This window comes from Liolophura sinensis, chromosome 6 (assembly GCF_032854445.1).
Source record: "Liolophura sinensis isolate JHLJ2023 chromosome 6, CUHK_Ljap_v2, whole genome shotgun sequence".
Classification (NCBI taxonomy): Eukaryota; Metazoa; Mollusca; class Polyplacophora; order Chitonida; family Chitonidae; genus Liolophura; species Liolophura sinensis.
Window position 1 is genome coordinate 71,949,935 of NC_088300.1, and position 18,250 is coordinate 71,968,184.

Genomic DNA, 18,250 nt, shown 5'->3' on the forward strand with positions numbered 1-18,250 from the left:
GTGTGTGTGTGTGTGTGTCTATATATATATATATATATATATATATATATATATATATATATATATATATATATATATATATATATATATATATATATATATATATATATATATATATATAGTAGCTGTGTTGGCTCTGTTATGGCTGTAAGTTATTGGCAAGTAGCCCTATATTTTAATCATGAATTCTCTGTTAACATCGTATGTACGTACACTCAGTGAATATTAAATCACTGGATACAAATGTGCTATTGCAATAGCGTCAGTTATGCCCCTGAGCCAGCTATTCCACACGTTCAACGTTATCTGATTTATCTCTCACTCGTGATTAGTCAGGCATTCATATTGATACAGCCGACAGATATCCTATGAGAATTATTTAGTGTAAGCGACAAGTGTGCTATTCATAAATCAAGGTTGCCTTAGGAATATAGGAAACAAGGAATATTTGCATTTCATTATATTTAAAGAAAAGTACAAGCTATCGGAGCAACACTTGGTATAATTAGGTATATTGCACGATTGAAGCAGCTAAGATGTGACTTATGATTTAATTTGCTCATTGGGTGATAAATACCGCGTTCAAGAATATTTCACTTATACAACGGTGGTAAATGTCACTCAGGAAGGCGTCAATGTGACGGCTGGCTGTACGGCTTGTAAGTTAGGAAGGCCAGGCGTCAATGTGACGGCTGGCTGTACGGCTTGTAAGTTAGGAAGGCCAGGCGTCAGTGTCATGTATGTTATTCGATCTAATTCTGCGCTACGTTCGGTGATCCACGGTGGACTTGGTACATTGCCAAAGCGAATGGGAACAGTGAGTATGGAATTATTGCTATAATTCTGAACACATGTTTTTCAAGAATCCAATACTCCTGTTTTGCTTCCCCATTGTCTTGTGGCTACTTCACTGTTCCGAAGCATTTTGGTTCAAACGGTTTTTAATTGTGTTGCAATTTTGTGCCATCATCATCTGTCTCACTGTTTCACATTAAATAATTTTTCGCTCTTGGATACAGCATCGTATGAAAGCTAACAGTTTGATGACATTTGTAAATAGTTTATTGCTTAAGATAGGTTTAATGCGAACAGTATCTTATCACGAAGGACATTACGACGGATATGCTCTGGAAAATCTAGTGTTCTGGAATACTGAAATTAAGATATTTGGAAAATTCTCAACAAAAGTTCATTCCCATAGAGTCCTATAAACTATTCCGCGTCAGTAAACCGATATACATTTTTGATCTTTCCGTTTCTTTAAGCGTTGTAACCTCATGCTGCCGTCGACGATGTTGGTAGCAACACTCCTGATATTGTTCGGCAGCATTACCGTAAAAGAGGTCATCGCAGTAGTTAAGTGCGACGGCCAAATTCACGAGTATGCCTGTATACGCGATGCTAGCAATACCAGAGAATGGCGGAATATAGTTTGGAGGACGCTGACCTTCATACATCATATATCATCTGTTACGTGCGCAAAACAGTGTTTGCTCTTGGGAAATACATGTAAGGCATTTGCCATCAAACAGAATACAGGCTGTCTTCTCCTTGGACAATTAACAGACATGATGGAGCGGCCTTGGGTTAACTTCGATGGAAACTGGGAAGTCTATCCTTGGCAAAATGGTAAGCCATTATCACCGACATGTTCATGTTTAGGTCAGGAGCCGTTTTTTTTATGAAAGTTTGCTTGAAACAAATGCCCTTAGGTTTCTAACCCTGTTTTCCGGAGTGTGTGGGACAAAATGCTCTCCAGTAAACACTTTCAACGCAACTTAACTAGGTGAATTTATTTTTAATGTTAGATGAGGCCTTATAGAAACTCTTTGCGTTGAAAGAAGAAAATGCCTTTGATGTACCGTTGTTCGCAGTTCGCTTTTTACATTCTGTGCGGCTTTGTCAAAATACTGAAAATTACGACCTACAGAAATAAGTAGCCTGTCACCAAGATTTTCAATACTATTAAAATTTGTAGAAGAGGAGGAAGAGCAACCGTGCGGAGTCTTGTATAAGATGTAGGGCAAACAATATTCCTGTCGACCGGAAACGATATTTCTTATTTGTGTTTTAGCGAAAGCTTTCACATGATTGGTACTGTCAAGAAAAGTTCATCTACCCACTTTAACAGTGAGTTCCTTCCTTGAGTAGAAACAATGAATTGCTGACATTTTCTTTCCAAACTAAATTGAAGGACGGTTCAAGTTCATGGAGTTTTACCGTAACCTGCTTTATGCGGTCATTTGATGGAGGTTTCAAGGTCGAATAAGGTCTACAATTAAGAACCAATTTAGACGAAATACTTTCACGTATAAAACTCAAACAGCAAAGTCAGCCCAGTATAGTTTTGTTGTTTGACAGTGAATGTGAAAATCCCTGTATTGCGAGTGTCTTCAAGTTCCGGTGTGTCCGTGTACGATACATGGGTGTCCGGACCATCCTCCAGTCTGTCCGAGGTCGGTCTGCATCTAAACCTCAACTCTCCCCTCACCAACACCTTCTACAAACACCCAATCGTCAACGGCTGGGAGAACTGGAATATCGCAGAGGTGAGGTATTAGTGACATCATTAGGAATAGTTGAGTTTTTTTTTAAAATTTATGTTTGACTAAAAGGTAAACTTATTGTGATATCATTTAGGGCAGAGTTTGCTGAGAGTTTCTTTTATGTATGGATTGGTTGGTTGAATACTTCTAGGATTGAAGGACAAATATTTGTTGCTAAAAATATGTGAAGTTTCAAGTTAATGTAAAGCACTGTATTAAGTCATTAACTCATGTGAGACAGTCTGAGGGCTTTGAATATTAAGAACGGTGGATGTCTGAGCTTGGAAAATGGCTGGAGTCAAACTTTATCGTGAGTTGGCTGATTTATGATCACAGTAACACAGAATTAGCTGTATCGGTTAAATCTTCTGGTATATTTTACTATCACAATCACACATTTATAACGACGCGTTGATTTTGTAAATTCATTGACTTGACTCATTAACTGATATTTGAATGGTGTCTATGGTCAGGTGTCTGTGGTCAGGTTCATGAGTGAAGGGAGTCGGAAGGCTCTGAGTAAAGTATCACACATTGTCAGACATTTGACAAATCACGTGACTTAAAAGCATTACGCATGCGAACATTGGAGAGGTGGATTTGCGTCTTCGTCGTAGGTTCGAATAGGATAAAACTGTCACCTGGAGCTAAATTCCCGTTTAGATCACGTAGTAGTCTGTGGATTGTGATTAAAGCTTGTGATGGTAATGATGACAAATCCTGCTTGGACTAATCTGAAAATTGCTTGAATATGCACCAGCGGAACAATTCCTACTAAATCTCCAATATCCAAATAACGCACTTTTTGAGGAATATTATCTAAATATTTTCGTGACATAGAGACGTCATCAAAGAGAAATGTATAGTACAATGTCCTGTCCATGTATGGAACACAGACGCTGACGGAAATGAATGCTATAATTCTGACGACCAATAATTTACATGGAAAACAAGACGTAACCATCAGCTGTCATTTACTCAGGTTCGGATAATTTTGTACAAACACATGATAGAGGTTGTCAGTCTTACCTTCGACGGGTTGGACACTAACGCTATGAGCTGGTTTGCCAAATCCCAGCTTCTGACATCGCCCTGGAAAGACCTGAAGGGAAGCTCAACCAATTTTTTGGGGATAGAAGGCTCGAATGGGTAAGTCAGTTTTTGCGCTCTTCGTGCGTAGCAACAACAACACTTCTAGGGATATCTTTAATATACAATTAAAAGACGAACTATTATAATGCACAAATGCACGTGAGGATGGTTGTTCCAGTCCCACTGCGTTAAACAATACAATGTTTGCGTATTTAAGCCAAACTGTGGTAATATGAAACTATGACAATGTTAACCTGTGATGACACTGAATTGTGATGACGGTAAACCGTGATAATGGTAAACTGTGATGATGGTAAACTGCGATGATGGAAAAATGTGATGATGGTAAATTGTGACAATGCTACAACCTGACACTGTTAAACTGTGCCACACCAGATTTATCCACTATAAACACACTTTGTTCTCCATGGATATGTTTAGAACATAAAGTAACACATGTGACGTTTCTTTCCTGTTCAGTATATTTCCACGTGTTATCAGATTAAGAGCTTTTTCTATCCTTGTCGAGCACACTACCTTTTTTGCCTTGTTTCATACACAATGTCATTATTACATTCACTCTCTGATCATCTTTTACGAGTGGTAGACTTAATCCAATGACCAGCCTAGTTTCATGTGTAGTATATTTATTCCTTTCCAGGAATCGAAGATTTTTCATCAGTTCTCATTATTCTGGCTGCGGTGGAGATTATGGTTGGTTTGTAGTCCTTGATGCCGATGACCATTGTGGATGGACTACACGATCTGCTTACCCGGCGTTTAGTTACGTGAGCGGAAGCTCTAAGCAGAACTGGCTGTCCGGTAATTAGACGATATTTAAACTCATGATTAAGGAACGATTTAATATAGATTTGGACTACCCTGAAATATCTCGAGACTAGTGAAAATCCGGCCTCGAGTCAAACTCAAAGTCACGATTTGAGGTGCCTTTCCCCATCGCTCTACCAACTAAGCTACGACGCCATGTGGGGAGGGATCGCTTGTTCCAGTGCGCTTACATGCAAAAATAACTTCTACACCTGTAGAAGTGTAGAGTGTAAAACCAGAGCAGCGACGGCATGCAGTGTGATAGCTGGCAAATGGTCACTCATAGCCTGTAAAATCTATAAGCTCGAAGACAGCTTACATATGCATGTCTATACTGGAATAATTCTTCACTGTATGTAAAATGACTGTTACAAGCGAGCTGCATATAACCATGTAATCCAGAACGTATAATCAACGTAATTTACCGTCTCCTAGTGTCAGATGTCTACAAATTTGTATTCGGCTATATCGTAGTTTCAACGATGAAAATCTCATAATTATCTAAGCGTCATCCTACATTTGTATAACATACGTAAGTCATGAAGGGGTGATTCAAAATATTCAATAATCACAAAACCCATTGCTAAGCAATTTAACACGCCAGTCCCCAAAACAGCATGTAAGAACCCAGAGAGGTACGATAAAAAAGTGCAAATTTCCAAATCCCAACCAAATTTTGCAAATTTTGGAGTCAAATGAATAAAACTTAGACGAAACGCACATAATTGTTATATGGCCATAAAAGAGACGGTTGCTTAGTTATAACCCGCAAAAAATCCACTTCGACCAACTGTCAGCAACTGTTATTCACAGCTATTATCAGTTTCGATACTTCAGGTGCACAGTTTCTTGCATATGGGCCTTACTATACCCGGTCATTTCAAACAGTTTCAGTCGTGATTTTAATTGCAAGTGTTCACAAAAGTATTATTTTCATGCAAAAACAGGAATGATTGTTGTACCCCTAGCCCCGCGTGTAACGGAATTAGATACAGCTATATGACAACTGTGAAATTGATCGTCAGGATTCTTGAACACTGAGTACACATTTGCCAATCCCTATCAAACAGCAAATATCCAAAGCATACCCTTAGTTGTTGTTTTTCCTGATGAGTAACCATTTTCATCTTGATCATTATGATTCAATTCGCCTCAAAATCATTTCAAATTGTATCTGATTTTGTGTCTTTTTTTCAGGTGCCGTTAGGGATGCAGATGATCTGGTTATCTTTGTTACCCTTTATCTTTGACCTTTCATAACTTCTGAAAGCATTTTCCCGTCCTAAGCATAATTTCAGCTACAGGACAGTTTACAACCGGCATCGGAGGTTGCGCAATTCTCCAAGGCAACTCAAATGTGAGCTCAAATGAGAAATAAATATGCCCACTCTAGTACATCCATATCATTGTTCACTCATGTTGTCACGGCTAAAGTGAAAGAATTGTATGGCTGTGAGCCACGGTTTAGGGCCCAAAACCGTTCCAGTATATAGGACATACATGCTTCACAATTCAGACTTGTTCCAAGGCTGGTTTCATTCTACCGGGTTACTAACATAAGCGTATCCGTTTGAGTGAGACGACAAAGTAAGACGTTTATGGCCTCGGCAACTTTACTCTGTCAAAAGTCACGAGTTGGTCTTTTTCATTGGGGATTTCATGAGAGTTGCAGAAAGAGGCACAAATAAAAGAACGGGTTTAAAAAAAAAACAGCATTTATTAGATCTTATGTAAGTTTCAGTTATTGTGGAATTTCCAAATGCAGTCAAAATATGTAAATAAATTTCAGAAAAGTTTAATTAAGGCGCAGTTCGGCATTAAATTCGGACGTATCGTCTAAATTCAGCCAGATGTGAAAAAATAGTCAAGACTCTCCGCTTACTATCAGAAGTAGCGGCTGTAGTGGCTCTGATGGTTGCGTAGTGGTTGTAGTATCTATAAAATGGTTGTAGTGGTGTATGGTGACAGTAGCTGTGTAATGGTTGTAGTGGTTGTACAATGACATCAGTGGTTGTACAGTGTCTGCAGTGGCTGTATAGCGGATGTAGCGGCTGTATAGTTGTAGTTTAATACCAAACAGAGGAATACGTACAGCTATAACATTGGTAATTTTGGTATGGCCTCGCTTGGCGCTCAGCATAAGACGAATGCACTTGGTACTACCTCGCTTGGCGTTCAGCAGAAAACGAGTGAACTTGGTACCAGCTCGCTTGACGCTCAGCATGAAACGAATGCGATTGGTATTACCTCGCTTATGCGTAGGTCCCAGTGAGCCATAACTATAAATATGTCGCCACTGGGTCCGCCTTGCTATAAGGATACACCGTTGTCATATGACTGAAAAAACATTGAAGATGACGTTAAAACTGTAGTAATGTGTTTATTTATTTGATTGATGTTTCACGCCGTACTCAAGAATATTTCACTTATACGACGGCGACCAGCATTATGGTGGAAGGAAGCCGGGCAGAGCCCGTGGGAAACCCACATCCGCAGGTTGTTGAAAGACCTTCCCACGTACTAGTAATGTATGGTGGCTGTATATAATGATTGTAGTGCTTGTAGAGATATAATTATATAGGCTGCTCTGGAGAATAGTGGTCTTGCAATTGTGACTGTAGTAATTGTCATGGCTATATGTATGTATAGTGGTTGTAGTGGCGTATAGTGGCTGTATAGTGGGCCTTATAGTAGTATATAGTAGCTGTATGGACTCTGTTATGGCTATAGTGACCTTATTGTGGCTGTGTAGGCCTATATTTTAACCATGAATTCTCTGTTAACTTGCTAATTACAGACAGTGACTATTTAATTGCTGAATACAAACGTGCTATAACAATAATGTCAATTACGCCTCTGATCTTGCTATTCCACGAGTTCAACATTGTCTGTTTTATTGCTCACTTGTCTTGTACTGACTATGGACTCTGCTAACTGCAGGCTTGGTACCACAAAGGAAAGTAAAGTTAATATTCAGTCCGGTCCATTAGCGATTTACCTAGAACAAGTCATTCTCCACCAGTAAGACATTCATATTGATAAGGCCGACAGATATTCTATTTATTTAGTGTAAGCGACAATTGTGCTATTCATAAATCAACGTGGCAGTGCGGCGTCAGTGGAATATAAGAAACAAGGAATATTTCCCTTTCATTATATTTAAAGAAAAGTACAAGCTATCTGGGCACCACTGGTTATAAGTAGGTATATTGTACCACTGAAGCAGCTAAGATGAGGCACATGATTTGATTTGCTTATAGGTTGATAAATATCGCGTTCAAGAATCTTTCACTTATACTACGGTGGTAAATGTCATGTGTAAAGGAAATCTGAGTGGATAGAATAAACCACCGCACCGTGACAGCTGGCTGTACGGCTTGTAAGTTAGGAAGGCCAGGCGTCAATGTGACGGCTGGCTGTACGGCTTGTAAGTTAGGAAGGCCAGGCGTCAGTGTCATGTATGTCATTCGATCTAATTCTGAGCTACGTTCGGTGATCCACGGTGGACTTGGTACATTGCCAAAGCGAATGGGAACAGTGAGTATGGAATTATGGCTATAATTCTGAACACATGTTTTTCAAGAATCCAATACTCCTGTTTTGCTTCCCCATTGTCTTGTGGCTACTTCACTGTTCCGAAGCATTTTGGTTCAAACGGTTTTTAATTGTGTTACAAGTTTGTGCCACCATCATCTGTCTCACTGTTTCACATTAAATAATTTTTCGCTCTTGGATACTGCATCGTATGAAAGCTAACAGTTTGATGACATTTGTAAATAGTTTATTGCTTAAGATAGGTTTAATGCTAACAGTATCTTATCACGAAGGACATTACGACGGATATGCTCTGGAAAATCTAGTGTTCTGGAATACTGAAATTAAGATATTTGGAAAATTCTCAACAAAAGTTCATTCCCATAGAGTCCTATAAACTATTCCGCGTCAGTAAACCGATATACATTTTTGATTTTTCTGTTTCTTTAAGCGTTGTAACCTCATGCTGCCGTCGACGATGTTGGTAGCAACACTCCTGATATTGTTCGGCAGCATTACCGTAAAAGAGGTCATCGCAGTAGTTAAGTGCGACGGCCAAATTCACGAGTATGCCTATAAACGTGACGCCAGCAATACCAGAGAATGGCGGAATATAGTTTGGAGGACGCTGACCTTCATACATCATATATCACCTGTAAAATGCGCAAAACAGTGTTTGCTCTTGGGAAATACATGTAAGGCATTTGCCATCAAACAGAATACAGACTGTCTTCTCCTTGGACAATTAACAGACATGATGGAACAGCCTTGGGCTAACTTCGATGGAAACTGGGAAGTCTATCCTTGGCAAAACGGTAAATAGCTGTCACCACAATCTTCTCATAGAGCCTGATGTATGGCAGATTTATTGCAACTTTATTTTAATTGTTCATTAAGGGATAGCTTCATCTAATTGTTAATATGTTCTCGATATGGATTGTAAATCTGTGTAAGGCGCGACTTACATGTATGTCATTTCCATCTCCAACGGAGTATACGTTTAAGCACAAACGCAGTGAATTGGTTTCCTTTAAAAGGAGTTATGGCTCTGATATGCACTTTTACAGTGCCAGTATAAGTCAGTGTCGTTATATTTTGTGACAGTGGATATAAATCTTCCTGCACTGCGGGTGTCATCGGGTTCGGGTGTCTCCGTGTACAATACCTGGGTGTTCGGACCATCCTCAAGCCTGTCTGAGGAGAGCCTGATCCGGTATCTTGACCTCAGCTCTCCCCTCAACACCTTTCACAAACACCCGATCGTCGACGATTGGCAGAACTGGAATATCACAGAGGTGAAATATTATATAAGAAAATACATAGTTATATCACGTAAATATCGTCATCTTCATTGAACTGCCACCATTCATCAAAGATAATGACTTTTGACAGTTCTGGAATAAGCAGATTAGTTTCTAGTTACATGTACAATTTCTTTCATTTCAGTACTGATCTTCTATCGCCTGTGACGTATAAATTAGAAGCATGCAGCTAACGTTTTGGCACCCTTTATCGCCAAAAGTAAGAAACAATTATTGTGGCTGTCCACATGAAAAAGACTTATCTTTGTACGTAGTTCTGAGCTTAGAGAGACGCCAATACGAAATGTAACCTTACAGACACTGCATGCTTAACGTGATCACCAATCATACATCTGACTTTCGTGTAGAACTTCAGAGCCGTTGGGTTGGGACAATAATACCATTGTTTATTTATTTATTTTGTTGGTGTTTTGTGTCGCACTTAAGAATATTTCATTCATGCGACGCCAGTAAGCATTGTTGTGGGAGGAAAGCTGACGGAATTACGCGTAGGAAACCCATAACCATCCGCAGTTTGCTGTTAGGCTTCCCGAATACAGATGTGCTCATTCTTACGTTCACATTACTCCACTGTGGGAACGGCAAATCATGGAAAAAACTAATACCATTCGGATGATCAGCAGATTATTGGTAAGGCACGATGGTAAGCTAACTATTTTTTCACAGGTTCAGATAAGGTTGTACACAAACATGACAGAGGTTGTCCGCCTTTCATTCAATGGACTGGGCACCACAGCGTTGACTTGGTTTGCCAAATCCCAGCTACTGACATCGCCCTGGACAGACATTCAGTGGGCGCCAGTCAACTACTTCAACATCGAAGGCACGGGAGGGTAAGTAACAACAACAGTTCTAGTCGTATCTAACGAATAATGAGAAAACGTGGTGTTATTATTTGATAAGGTAATTCAGTTGGCTGCTCAACGTTCTACCCATAATGTGGGGCTCAAAAATATTATTCTATTCATGAATGATTTCTTCAAAGCGGGTGAAATGTCAGCGCGATGATCAACTGTCACGACATTCACTTGACCTGGTTTGCCAAATTCAAGCCTCTTTCATTGCCTTGGACTTGCATTTGAGTCCCTTCATTTGTTTCAGAATTCACTTACACTGATGGCATGAGTACCAAATTCACTTACACTGATGACATGAGTACCAAGTTCAATTACTCTGATGACATGAGTACCAAGTACTCATGACATGAGTGCCAAGTTCACTTACAATGATGGCATGTGTACCAAGTTCACTTACACTGATGGCATGTGTACCAAATTCACTTACACTGATGGCATGAGTACCAAGTTCACTTACACTGATGATATGAGTGCCAAATTCATTTACACTGATAGCATGAGTACCAAGTTCACTTACACTGATGATATGAGTGCCAAATTCACTTACACTGATGGCATGAGTACCAAGTTCACTTACACTGATGATATGAGAGCCAAATTCATTTACACTGGTGATACGAGTACCAAATTTGCTCTGTCCTCAATTTTCAGGTTTTCCAACTGAGGTTTGTTTTGGAGTTTTGTTTTGCAAGGTGTGTTGTACAGCAGAATTGTGCAAAAGAAGTCGACCTAGAGTAACACCAACTAGGCCCCATTGTTTGACAAATACAATGTATTTTTTTAATTCGCCTGGGTGTTAAGATATAAGACAATTCTCTTTCGGTTAAGTCAGAAAATCACGCATGACGGTTATTTCCGTTAGCTTTCTTCAATGTTACATGTAAAGGACAATTGCTGATTTCTGCTAAACGTATTAAAACCCTTTTCACCCCCTTTGTGTCTCCCCCTACCCGCAGCCCCCTCTCTCCCGACCCGCTGCCCACACACATCCGACCTGAGTATTTCCATATATGCTTGTAACATTTTGCAACAAATGAAAAAAATGGTATTTTATTTGTAACTAAGCCGACCTCGACTAGCCCACGCTCCAGTCCTTGTTTCTTTTCTCATGGTTTACACCACCTTTTAGAAACATGTTTTCTCATTGACCATCTTTTGTTTATTTCGTCATAAATCCAATATTCCTTGTTTTTTGTCTTCTCCATTTATTTCATTGTAGGGATCGGAGATTTTTCATCAATTCTAAATACAGTACAACTTCTTGCTATGGGGATGAGGGATGGTTTGTGGTCCTTGATGCCAGTGACATCTGTGGATGGAGTCAACGTTCTGCCTACCCAGCGTTTAGTTACCTGAATGGAAGCTCCAAGCAGAACTGGTTCTTCGGTAATTAGACAGTATATATATATATATATATATATATATATATATATATATATATATATCATTAAGTATAAGGAAACACCTGGTTAAGGTTTATGATTACTGAAAGATTACTATTCAAAGTATCTTAAACCGTTATTATATTTTTTTCAACCCATTTAAACTTTAACAGTAAAAAACAATAAAATATCTAAAGTTATTTCAGAAGACGGGTACATACAGACCTGAAAGGGCATAGGCCTAGGCATTTTTTATTACGTACTTATATAAGTTCAACAAATCACTTTTTAACCTGATATTCTTACGAGGTCATGAAATGCGCCATTTTAGAGACACCGGAACACGAGATCGCGTCATCAGTACCCTATTCCTTTCAGTAGTAGAGTGCTAAGTACGCCCCCCTCCCCCCTATTATTACAACCAAAGGCCACGTGCGGTGGTCTTCTGGTTGACACGTTGTGGGCGTATTCCACTATCACTATTTCGCTGAAAATGCTTTTAAAATATATCAGAAATGTCTCATAATCAGACGTGAAATAGCCGATTTAACACTACTTCTGCCTGGCAAAATGGTGAACTATGAATATGAACTATGACGTCACAGCGGAACAGATGCCTTCTCGGTTGGAATCTCGCCCTTGACAGATTTAAACTGAGAGCATGGCGGCCCCTTCCATTTTCCCTACGTGGGCGTTTTTGCTTACTTTGAACTGTGATATCTCAGTTATCCTAAATCACAAAAATGAAAAGTGACGTTCTTTGAGCTTTGGATGCGGCTTTTTATAAATACATACATACATGTGGTCTAGTGTTTTCTTTTTAATGAAATTTGACTTTGACAAAGCTTCAGCACGTCTGCATCTTAGAGAGCAAGGACACGTTTGCCTCTGCCTCGCTTCACACCAGGCATTTCTTCAATTTGTTTTGCATTTTATTCGGCAAAATCGCATCGGAAAAAAAATTGTGATCTTTTTTAGAAAACTTGAAAGACCTACTTTCGACCACAATACTGTATGTTTTAGCGAGGATCTAATAATTTAATAGAAGATTCAGTCTAGATTCGGACTGCTGTGAAACAACTATCTCGAGACGAGTGAATACACTGGTTCAAGACAGACTAGAATTCTTTTTCGAAGTGTCTGTGCTCATCTCTCTACCAAGCTACCAAGTCAGATTAGGACAGATGGCTTGTTTCTGTCCACTTACATGCACCACATCATCATAGAAAGTAAAACCAGAGCGGCTACGAAAGTGTGATAGTCGGCAAATGATGAGTTATAACGTGTGAAATCTCACCTTCTGTCACATAATAAGCACGTAAAAAAAACTTACACATAGGCTGTGCCCATTAGTGAATCGCTCTTCACGGCATGTAAAATGACTACGCTGTCTATTACCCAACAACCCAGGATGTAGAATCAAGGTACGTGTTTGTATCTTACTGTAGGATTTCTACAAAAGACTCCTTGCAACTAAATGGGAAATCGTCCTCTTGTCGCTCAGGCTAACCTGCTCACAGTGATAGATCGTTCGTGAAACTGACGCAAGGGCTTCCTCGGTGTTCGGATGATTATGTAACAGGTGTGGCCGATGAAATAGGCCAAACTAAAATATTCGTTGCTAACCACCAGCCTGCTTTGCACATGATAATATCCTTGTCCGTCTAATGTACCGGCCCCGATAGCAAAGTTGGTAGAGCGTCCGCTTCTGGAGGCGGTAGATCCATGGCCAATCCTGGGTCGAGTCACACCTAAGACCTTAAAAGAGGAAGTCGAACTTCCTGTTTTGGCGTTCAGCATGAAGGGAATGGTGTAACGACTGGTTAGCCACTATCAGTATAATGCCTCGGGCGTGTCGGCTTACTTGCATTCGGTAAGGTGTCTCCGTGAAGCAGCACTAGATAAAAGAACGATGGAAATCGGTCCTGCAACAAAGGAGTCACATTACATGCACTCTAAAGATTCCTTCGTCGTCATATGGGGGAAAAGTTGTTGAGTACACATTTCACCTCGTTTGCAGGATTCGGGAATATATCTGTACCCCACGTGACCGTTGTGGTCCATTGAAAAGCGTAGTATTTTGTCTGATGCAGGATAATGAAGTAAATAGTGATGCGCTTTAATTGGAAGAATACTGTACGGATTTACAATAATATGTTTAAACTTATCTAATATGTAGCTTGACAATATATGAAAAAATATGAAAGAATTTCTCGTGTGGTTCAAATTAATCTCTCACTTTGGGGCCTCAGTGGCTCAGTTGATTAGCGCGCTAGCGCAGCGTAATGACCCAGCAGCCTCTAACCAATGTGGTCGCTGAGAATTCAAGTCCAGCTCATACTGGATTCCTCTTAGAGCAACCCGCGGATGGTCGTGAGTTTCCCCAGGGCTGTGCCCGGTTTCCTCCCACCATAATGCTGGCCGCCGTTATATAAGTGCAATATTCTTGAGTACGGCGTAAAACACCAATCAACGGAAGAAAGAAAGAAATCTCTCAGTTCATTATCTCATTTTGTTAAGCACTAAAAAAAAAGATTCAGTTATAAGAATCGAACTCGTTATCATATTTGACACAACGGTTTCAAAGCACGCATGTTACCACTGGATCAATGCAGACAATGCGTTAGAAGCCATGAAATATTATGGTGAATTTAGAGTTCCTCTTCTTATCATATGAAAATATGATAGCGTGAACCAACACGATAATTCGTTGTAGCTTACTACTCCCTAACTAGACAGCAAATATGTGGAAATGATTTTGGTTCATGTAATCCCTCCATTTCAGCAATTGTACTTCATATTTAAGTAAACCTTACTTGTTTTTGTGCTTAAAAAAAACCACCTCAGTGCTGCCATGAAGTGAGACGATTTCCTGTTTAGTTGCAAAGGGTCATTTGTAATCGACCATATCATGGTTTATACTCAAGGTAACACCACAACAGAAGGGTCATGATAATCGAAGTGCTATTCGCTTAGGCCTGCCACTCATAACTACACAGGGGCGTTGCAAGTTGATGATGACAAGACCCATTTGAAAAACAGCTTAAAACACCAGTCCCCAAAATCAGTGAGTGAGTGCCTCAGATTTAACCTCGTACTTAACAATTGTTCAGTGCATGTACGTGTAATGTGCCTCCTTGTTGCAGGACGGATTTCCACTGCTCTTTTATCTAGTACTGCAATGATATCTGAATCAAATCTCAAACTCGTAATCTGTGAACTATGTCGAATGCAGATGTAAGCAGCCGCACTTTCATACAAGCATCAGGTTCACGAAAGAAACATGAATGGTTGCAGTACCCGTGCATGGCCCCGAGTTTAGCGGAACTAGATATAACTACATGTATATGACAACTATGAAACTGATCGACAGTGGCCTTAAACGCTGTGTCCATATTTGCCAATCGTTATCAAGCAGCAAATACACACAACATAGTTACCCTTAGTTGGATTACTTCTGATGAGTAACTTTGTTCATCTTAATCTGTGTGTCGCACAAGAAAGATTTTTTCATTATACTATAAATCGTCTATAACCGTAACACACAGCTACGTCTCTATTCTGAAATGCCTCATACAAATTGTATTTGATTTTGTAACTTTTTTTCAGGTGATGTCAGGGATGCAGATGATCTGGTTATTTCTATTAGCCTTTCTCTTTGATCTTTAATGTCTTTTTTAAGCATATCCCATCTTAAACATAATTTCGATACTGTGCCATACTTCATTGCTGCCTAAAATGTACAATGAATATGACTACGCTCAGACATCGATGTCCATTGATGTTGTTTAAAAGCCGGGGGACTGGACAGAACTATACTGTTAACAGCCTATAGGCAGTGAATTTTGTTATGTATGTATTTTATTTGCACCACACGGAGAATCATATATGACCACATACATTTTCACGTATATATCGTATAGAAACATTGTAAAATTACACATTTTAGCAGACATCAAAACATTTAAGAATTCCTGTGTAAACTTAAACCATGAAATCCACCTGAAATATAAACCCATTCAAAGAAATAGTTATTTTTGGCACCCAAACATACGCTACACGGTTCTAATCCGTTCAGTTATGTATTTTTCAAATATCCATTTAGAGTTAAATATCTCAAAAATTCTGGTTCATTATTGCAACCAAACTTTCAGTAATATACGGTTATGTCAGTTTTTGTAAAAAAAAATGTTGTTAAACTTAAAGTTGCTATTTTAAATTTGTTTTGATAAATGTATTGCCTAGATAGTAACAAAAGAGCATTCAGGAATAATTGTTCTTTTTTTCCAACAATGAATAATGTGGAGATTGTGGAACTGTCCTTTGTATGGTTACAGCCTATAAAAGCCAATAGTTTAATTCCTGCCTAAAGCTTTGAACAACTCTGCAGCACAACAACAGATCAACTGGCAGGCAGTGATTCAAAGAACGACACCTTAAAGCCACACAAAATTTGATGCCTGTACAGTCAGCTTAGGTGTCAGCTTAGGTGTCAGCTTAGGTGTCGTGTGAGATTCCTGACATCTACTCAAGAACCTACGTGTATGTTGTTAACACATTTCTCTTACAGTTTAGAAACTCCACCTGGCGTTTATATATATATATATATATATATATATATATATATATATATATATATATATATATATAACTATGTTTATTTACAAGTGATATGTTTATTATGATGATGTATTGGATATTTCAATAAACACTTATAGTCCAGTAAGTGCGACCTTGTTTGTAATACGTGTATGTAATGAGTAAACAGATTTAAAATAAAATGACTATTACCTTATAGTTGTGGTAATAGGCGTGAACAACTGTATATTGAATGGCTTTGAATATAACTAAACAAACTAAGGCTAAACAAACTAAGACTAAACAAACTAAGACTAAACAAACTAAGACTAAACAAACTAAGATTCTGTAAAAGGTGTGACTTAAAAAGAGATCTTGGTTTAACTCTTTGAAGAGTATCAGTATTAGAAGAGGCCTGACTGAGTGGTTAGAGTGCTACCGCAGCACAGTTACTCAGGAGAATCTCATACACATGGTGGCTATGAGTTCAAGTCCATGTCATGGTTGCTGCCTCTCCTGTCGTACGTGGGTTCCCCCCGTTGTCGTTGCTGTTAATGTTGGCAGCATTCATATAAGTTAAATATTGCAGTGTACAAAGTAAAACCCCCGTCAAATGAATAGATATAATATCAAATACAAGGTCAGTACGTATCTAGTACATGATATGTTACAACCATTTGCTGGAAAACACACGCAAGTGTTGGTTGAAGAGAGACAATTTTATGCCGGTGAAAGGGGTTGTTCATGATTGTGAATAAGTAAAAAGTAAAGGCATTTGGTGGTTTTACAGATAGATGGATGAATGAAAACTGTTGATATTAAACCAACATAAAAAGACTGGACATCAGCAAGATTATTTTCCATGTTCTGTGACTTATGGTTATGTATACACCTGATTTGGGCTTAGGTCAAGTTTTAAGTCGGATTACCCTTGATGAATCTGCTTTTTTCTGCAGATATTATGATTCATGATTTATTGAGTACACTTAGTACAAACGTTGTGGAAGTTTTGCGTTATGGCCGTGCACCACAAACTTCTCAGATTAATCATTGTAACATTTATTTATTTATTTCACTGATGCTTGTACGCCATACTCAAGAATATTCACTCAAACAATGCAGAGCTCGGGGAAACCCACGACTCTTTCTAAGTTGTTGGTAGACCTGGCATGATCGTGAGTTGGCTTCAACTTATAAGCCTAGTTCATTGCGACGTGCTGGCACACTAACCATCTCCTCCACGGAGGCCCAAATTATTGTAACAGGGATACATTCAGTTTCCAGGTTACATCCCAATCCCTTTTAAAGACAGCTAGTTTAAACATGGAAAACATGGATATTTTATACCAACTCTGTTTACTGTGGTTTCTAAATTTTTACTGATTTTGGTTTTCTATTTTTTGGATAGTTTTACAAATGTTGGTTTCCTTTTTGTTCTGGATTTTGATGTTATCTTTCACATATCGAAAGCCGGAAATGTTTCCTAGTTCTAACATATTCTCACCACGATATGGCTTGAAATACTGCTAACCTGGCGTTAAACCTAAGATAAACAGTCATTCATTCCACATCAATGCTCACAGAATCATTAATGCTGATTCAGCACTGTCTTGTTCGACGGTGGTTGGCTTTCGCTCAGTTTTCTTTTGGTGATTCCATGGAGTTAGTTAAATTCATCCCTGCTGTTTATTTGCTTGATTGTTGCTTAATGCCATATATCTAGACTTTCACCCACTCGAAGGGGATCATGGGTGGAGAAAACCCATGTACCGGTACCAAGCGTAACCCACCGAGTTTTGGTAATCTACTGATTAACTTTTCCCACATGTGACGTACATAGCATCTTCGCCAAATCAAGCCAGGCATTACATGTATCTCTGTGTGTTTATTTCACTCCTTTTATAACCTCGAAAATCTTCCTACCGGAATTTAATAGAGCGTCATCGTATTTCAGTGTGATACTTGCCTGCTCAAGTTTGGAAAAGGACTTCAGCAAATGGAAAATTTCAGGCATGTCGATGAAATGAAATGTGCATTGGCGTAAAGCACTGACCTCTGCTAAGTTACTGACAAACTTTCCAAAATGTGACGCAAAGAGCATCTTCATTAAG

At 39.0% G+C, this 18,250-nt stretch overlaps 2 protein-coding genes across 2 annotated transcripts; both read left to right on the top strand.

Moving 5' to 3' along the window:
* The first annotated feature begins 1,571 nt into the window (after nt 1-1,571).
* On the top strand, nt 1,572-5,846 carry LOC135467534 (uncharacterized). Its single transcript, XM_064745306.1, has 5 exons — nt 1,572-1,629; nt 2,362-2,549; nt 3,529-3,695; nt 4,300-4,460; nt 5,664-5,846. The coding sequence occupies exons 1-5, from the start codon at nt 1,572-1,574 to the stop codon at nt 5,714-5,716; spliced, it is 627 nt and encodes a 208-aa protein (XP_064601376.1). The 3' UTR covers nt 5,717-5,846.
* Nucleotides 5,847-10,012: 4,166 nt separating this feature from the next.
* LOC135467535 (uncharacterized) lies at nt 10,013-11,573 on the top strand. The gene is made up of 2 exons (XM_064745307.1): nt 10,013-10,155; nt 11,399-11,573. Exons 1-2 carry the CDS (start codon nt 10,013-10,015, stop codon nt 11,571-11,573), a joined length of 318 nt encoding a protein of 105 aa, XP_064601377.1.
* Nucleotides 11,574-18,250: the final 6,677 nt, after the last annotated feature.

Bases quoted from the DNA above. Each gene is read 5' to 3' on its own strand.
- LOC135467534 (XM_064745306.1), top strand. From the start codon at position 1,572: ATGGAGCGGCCTTGGGTTAACTTCGATGGAAACTGGGAAGTCTATCCT. The intron at 1,630-2,361 runs GTAAGCCATTAT...GTTGTTTGACAG, and splicing joins AGTCTATCCTTGGCAAAATG to TGAATGTGAAAATCCCTGTA. The intron at 4,461-5,663 runs GTAATTAGACGA...TCTTTTTTTCAG, and splicing joins TAAGCAGAACTGGCTGTCCG to GTGCCGTTAGGGATGCAGAT.
- LOC135467535 (XM_064745307.1), top strand. From the start codon at position 10,013: ATGACAGAGGTTGTCCGCCTTTCATTCAATGGACTGGGCACCACAGCG. The intron at 10,156-11,398 runs GTAAGTAACAAC...ATTTCATTGTAG, and splicing joins AACATCGAAGGCACGGGAGG to GGATCGGAGATTTTTCATCA.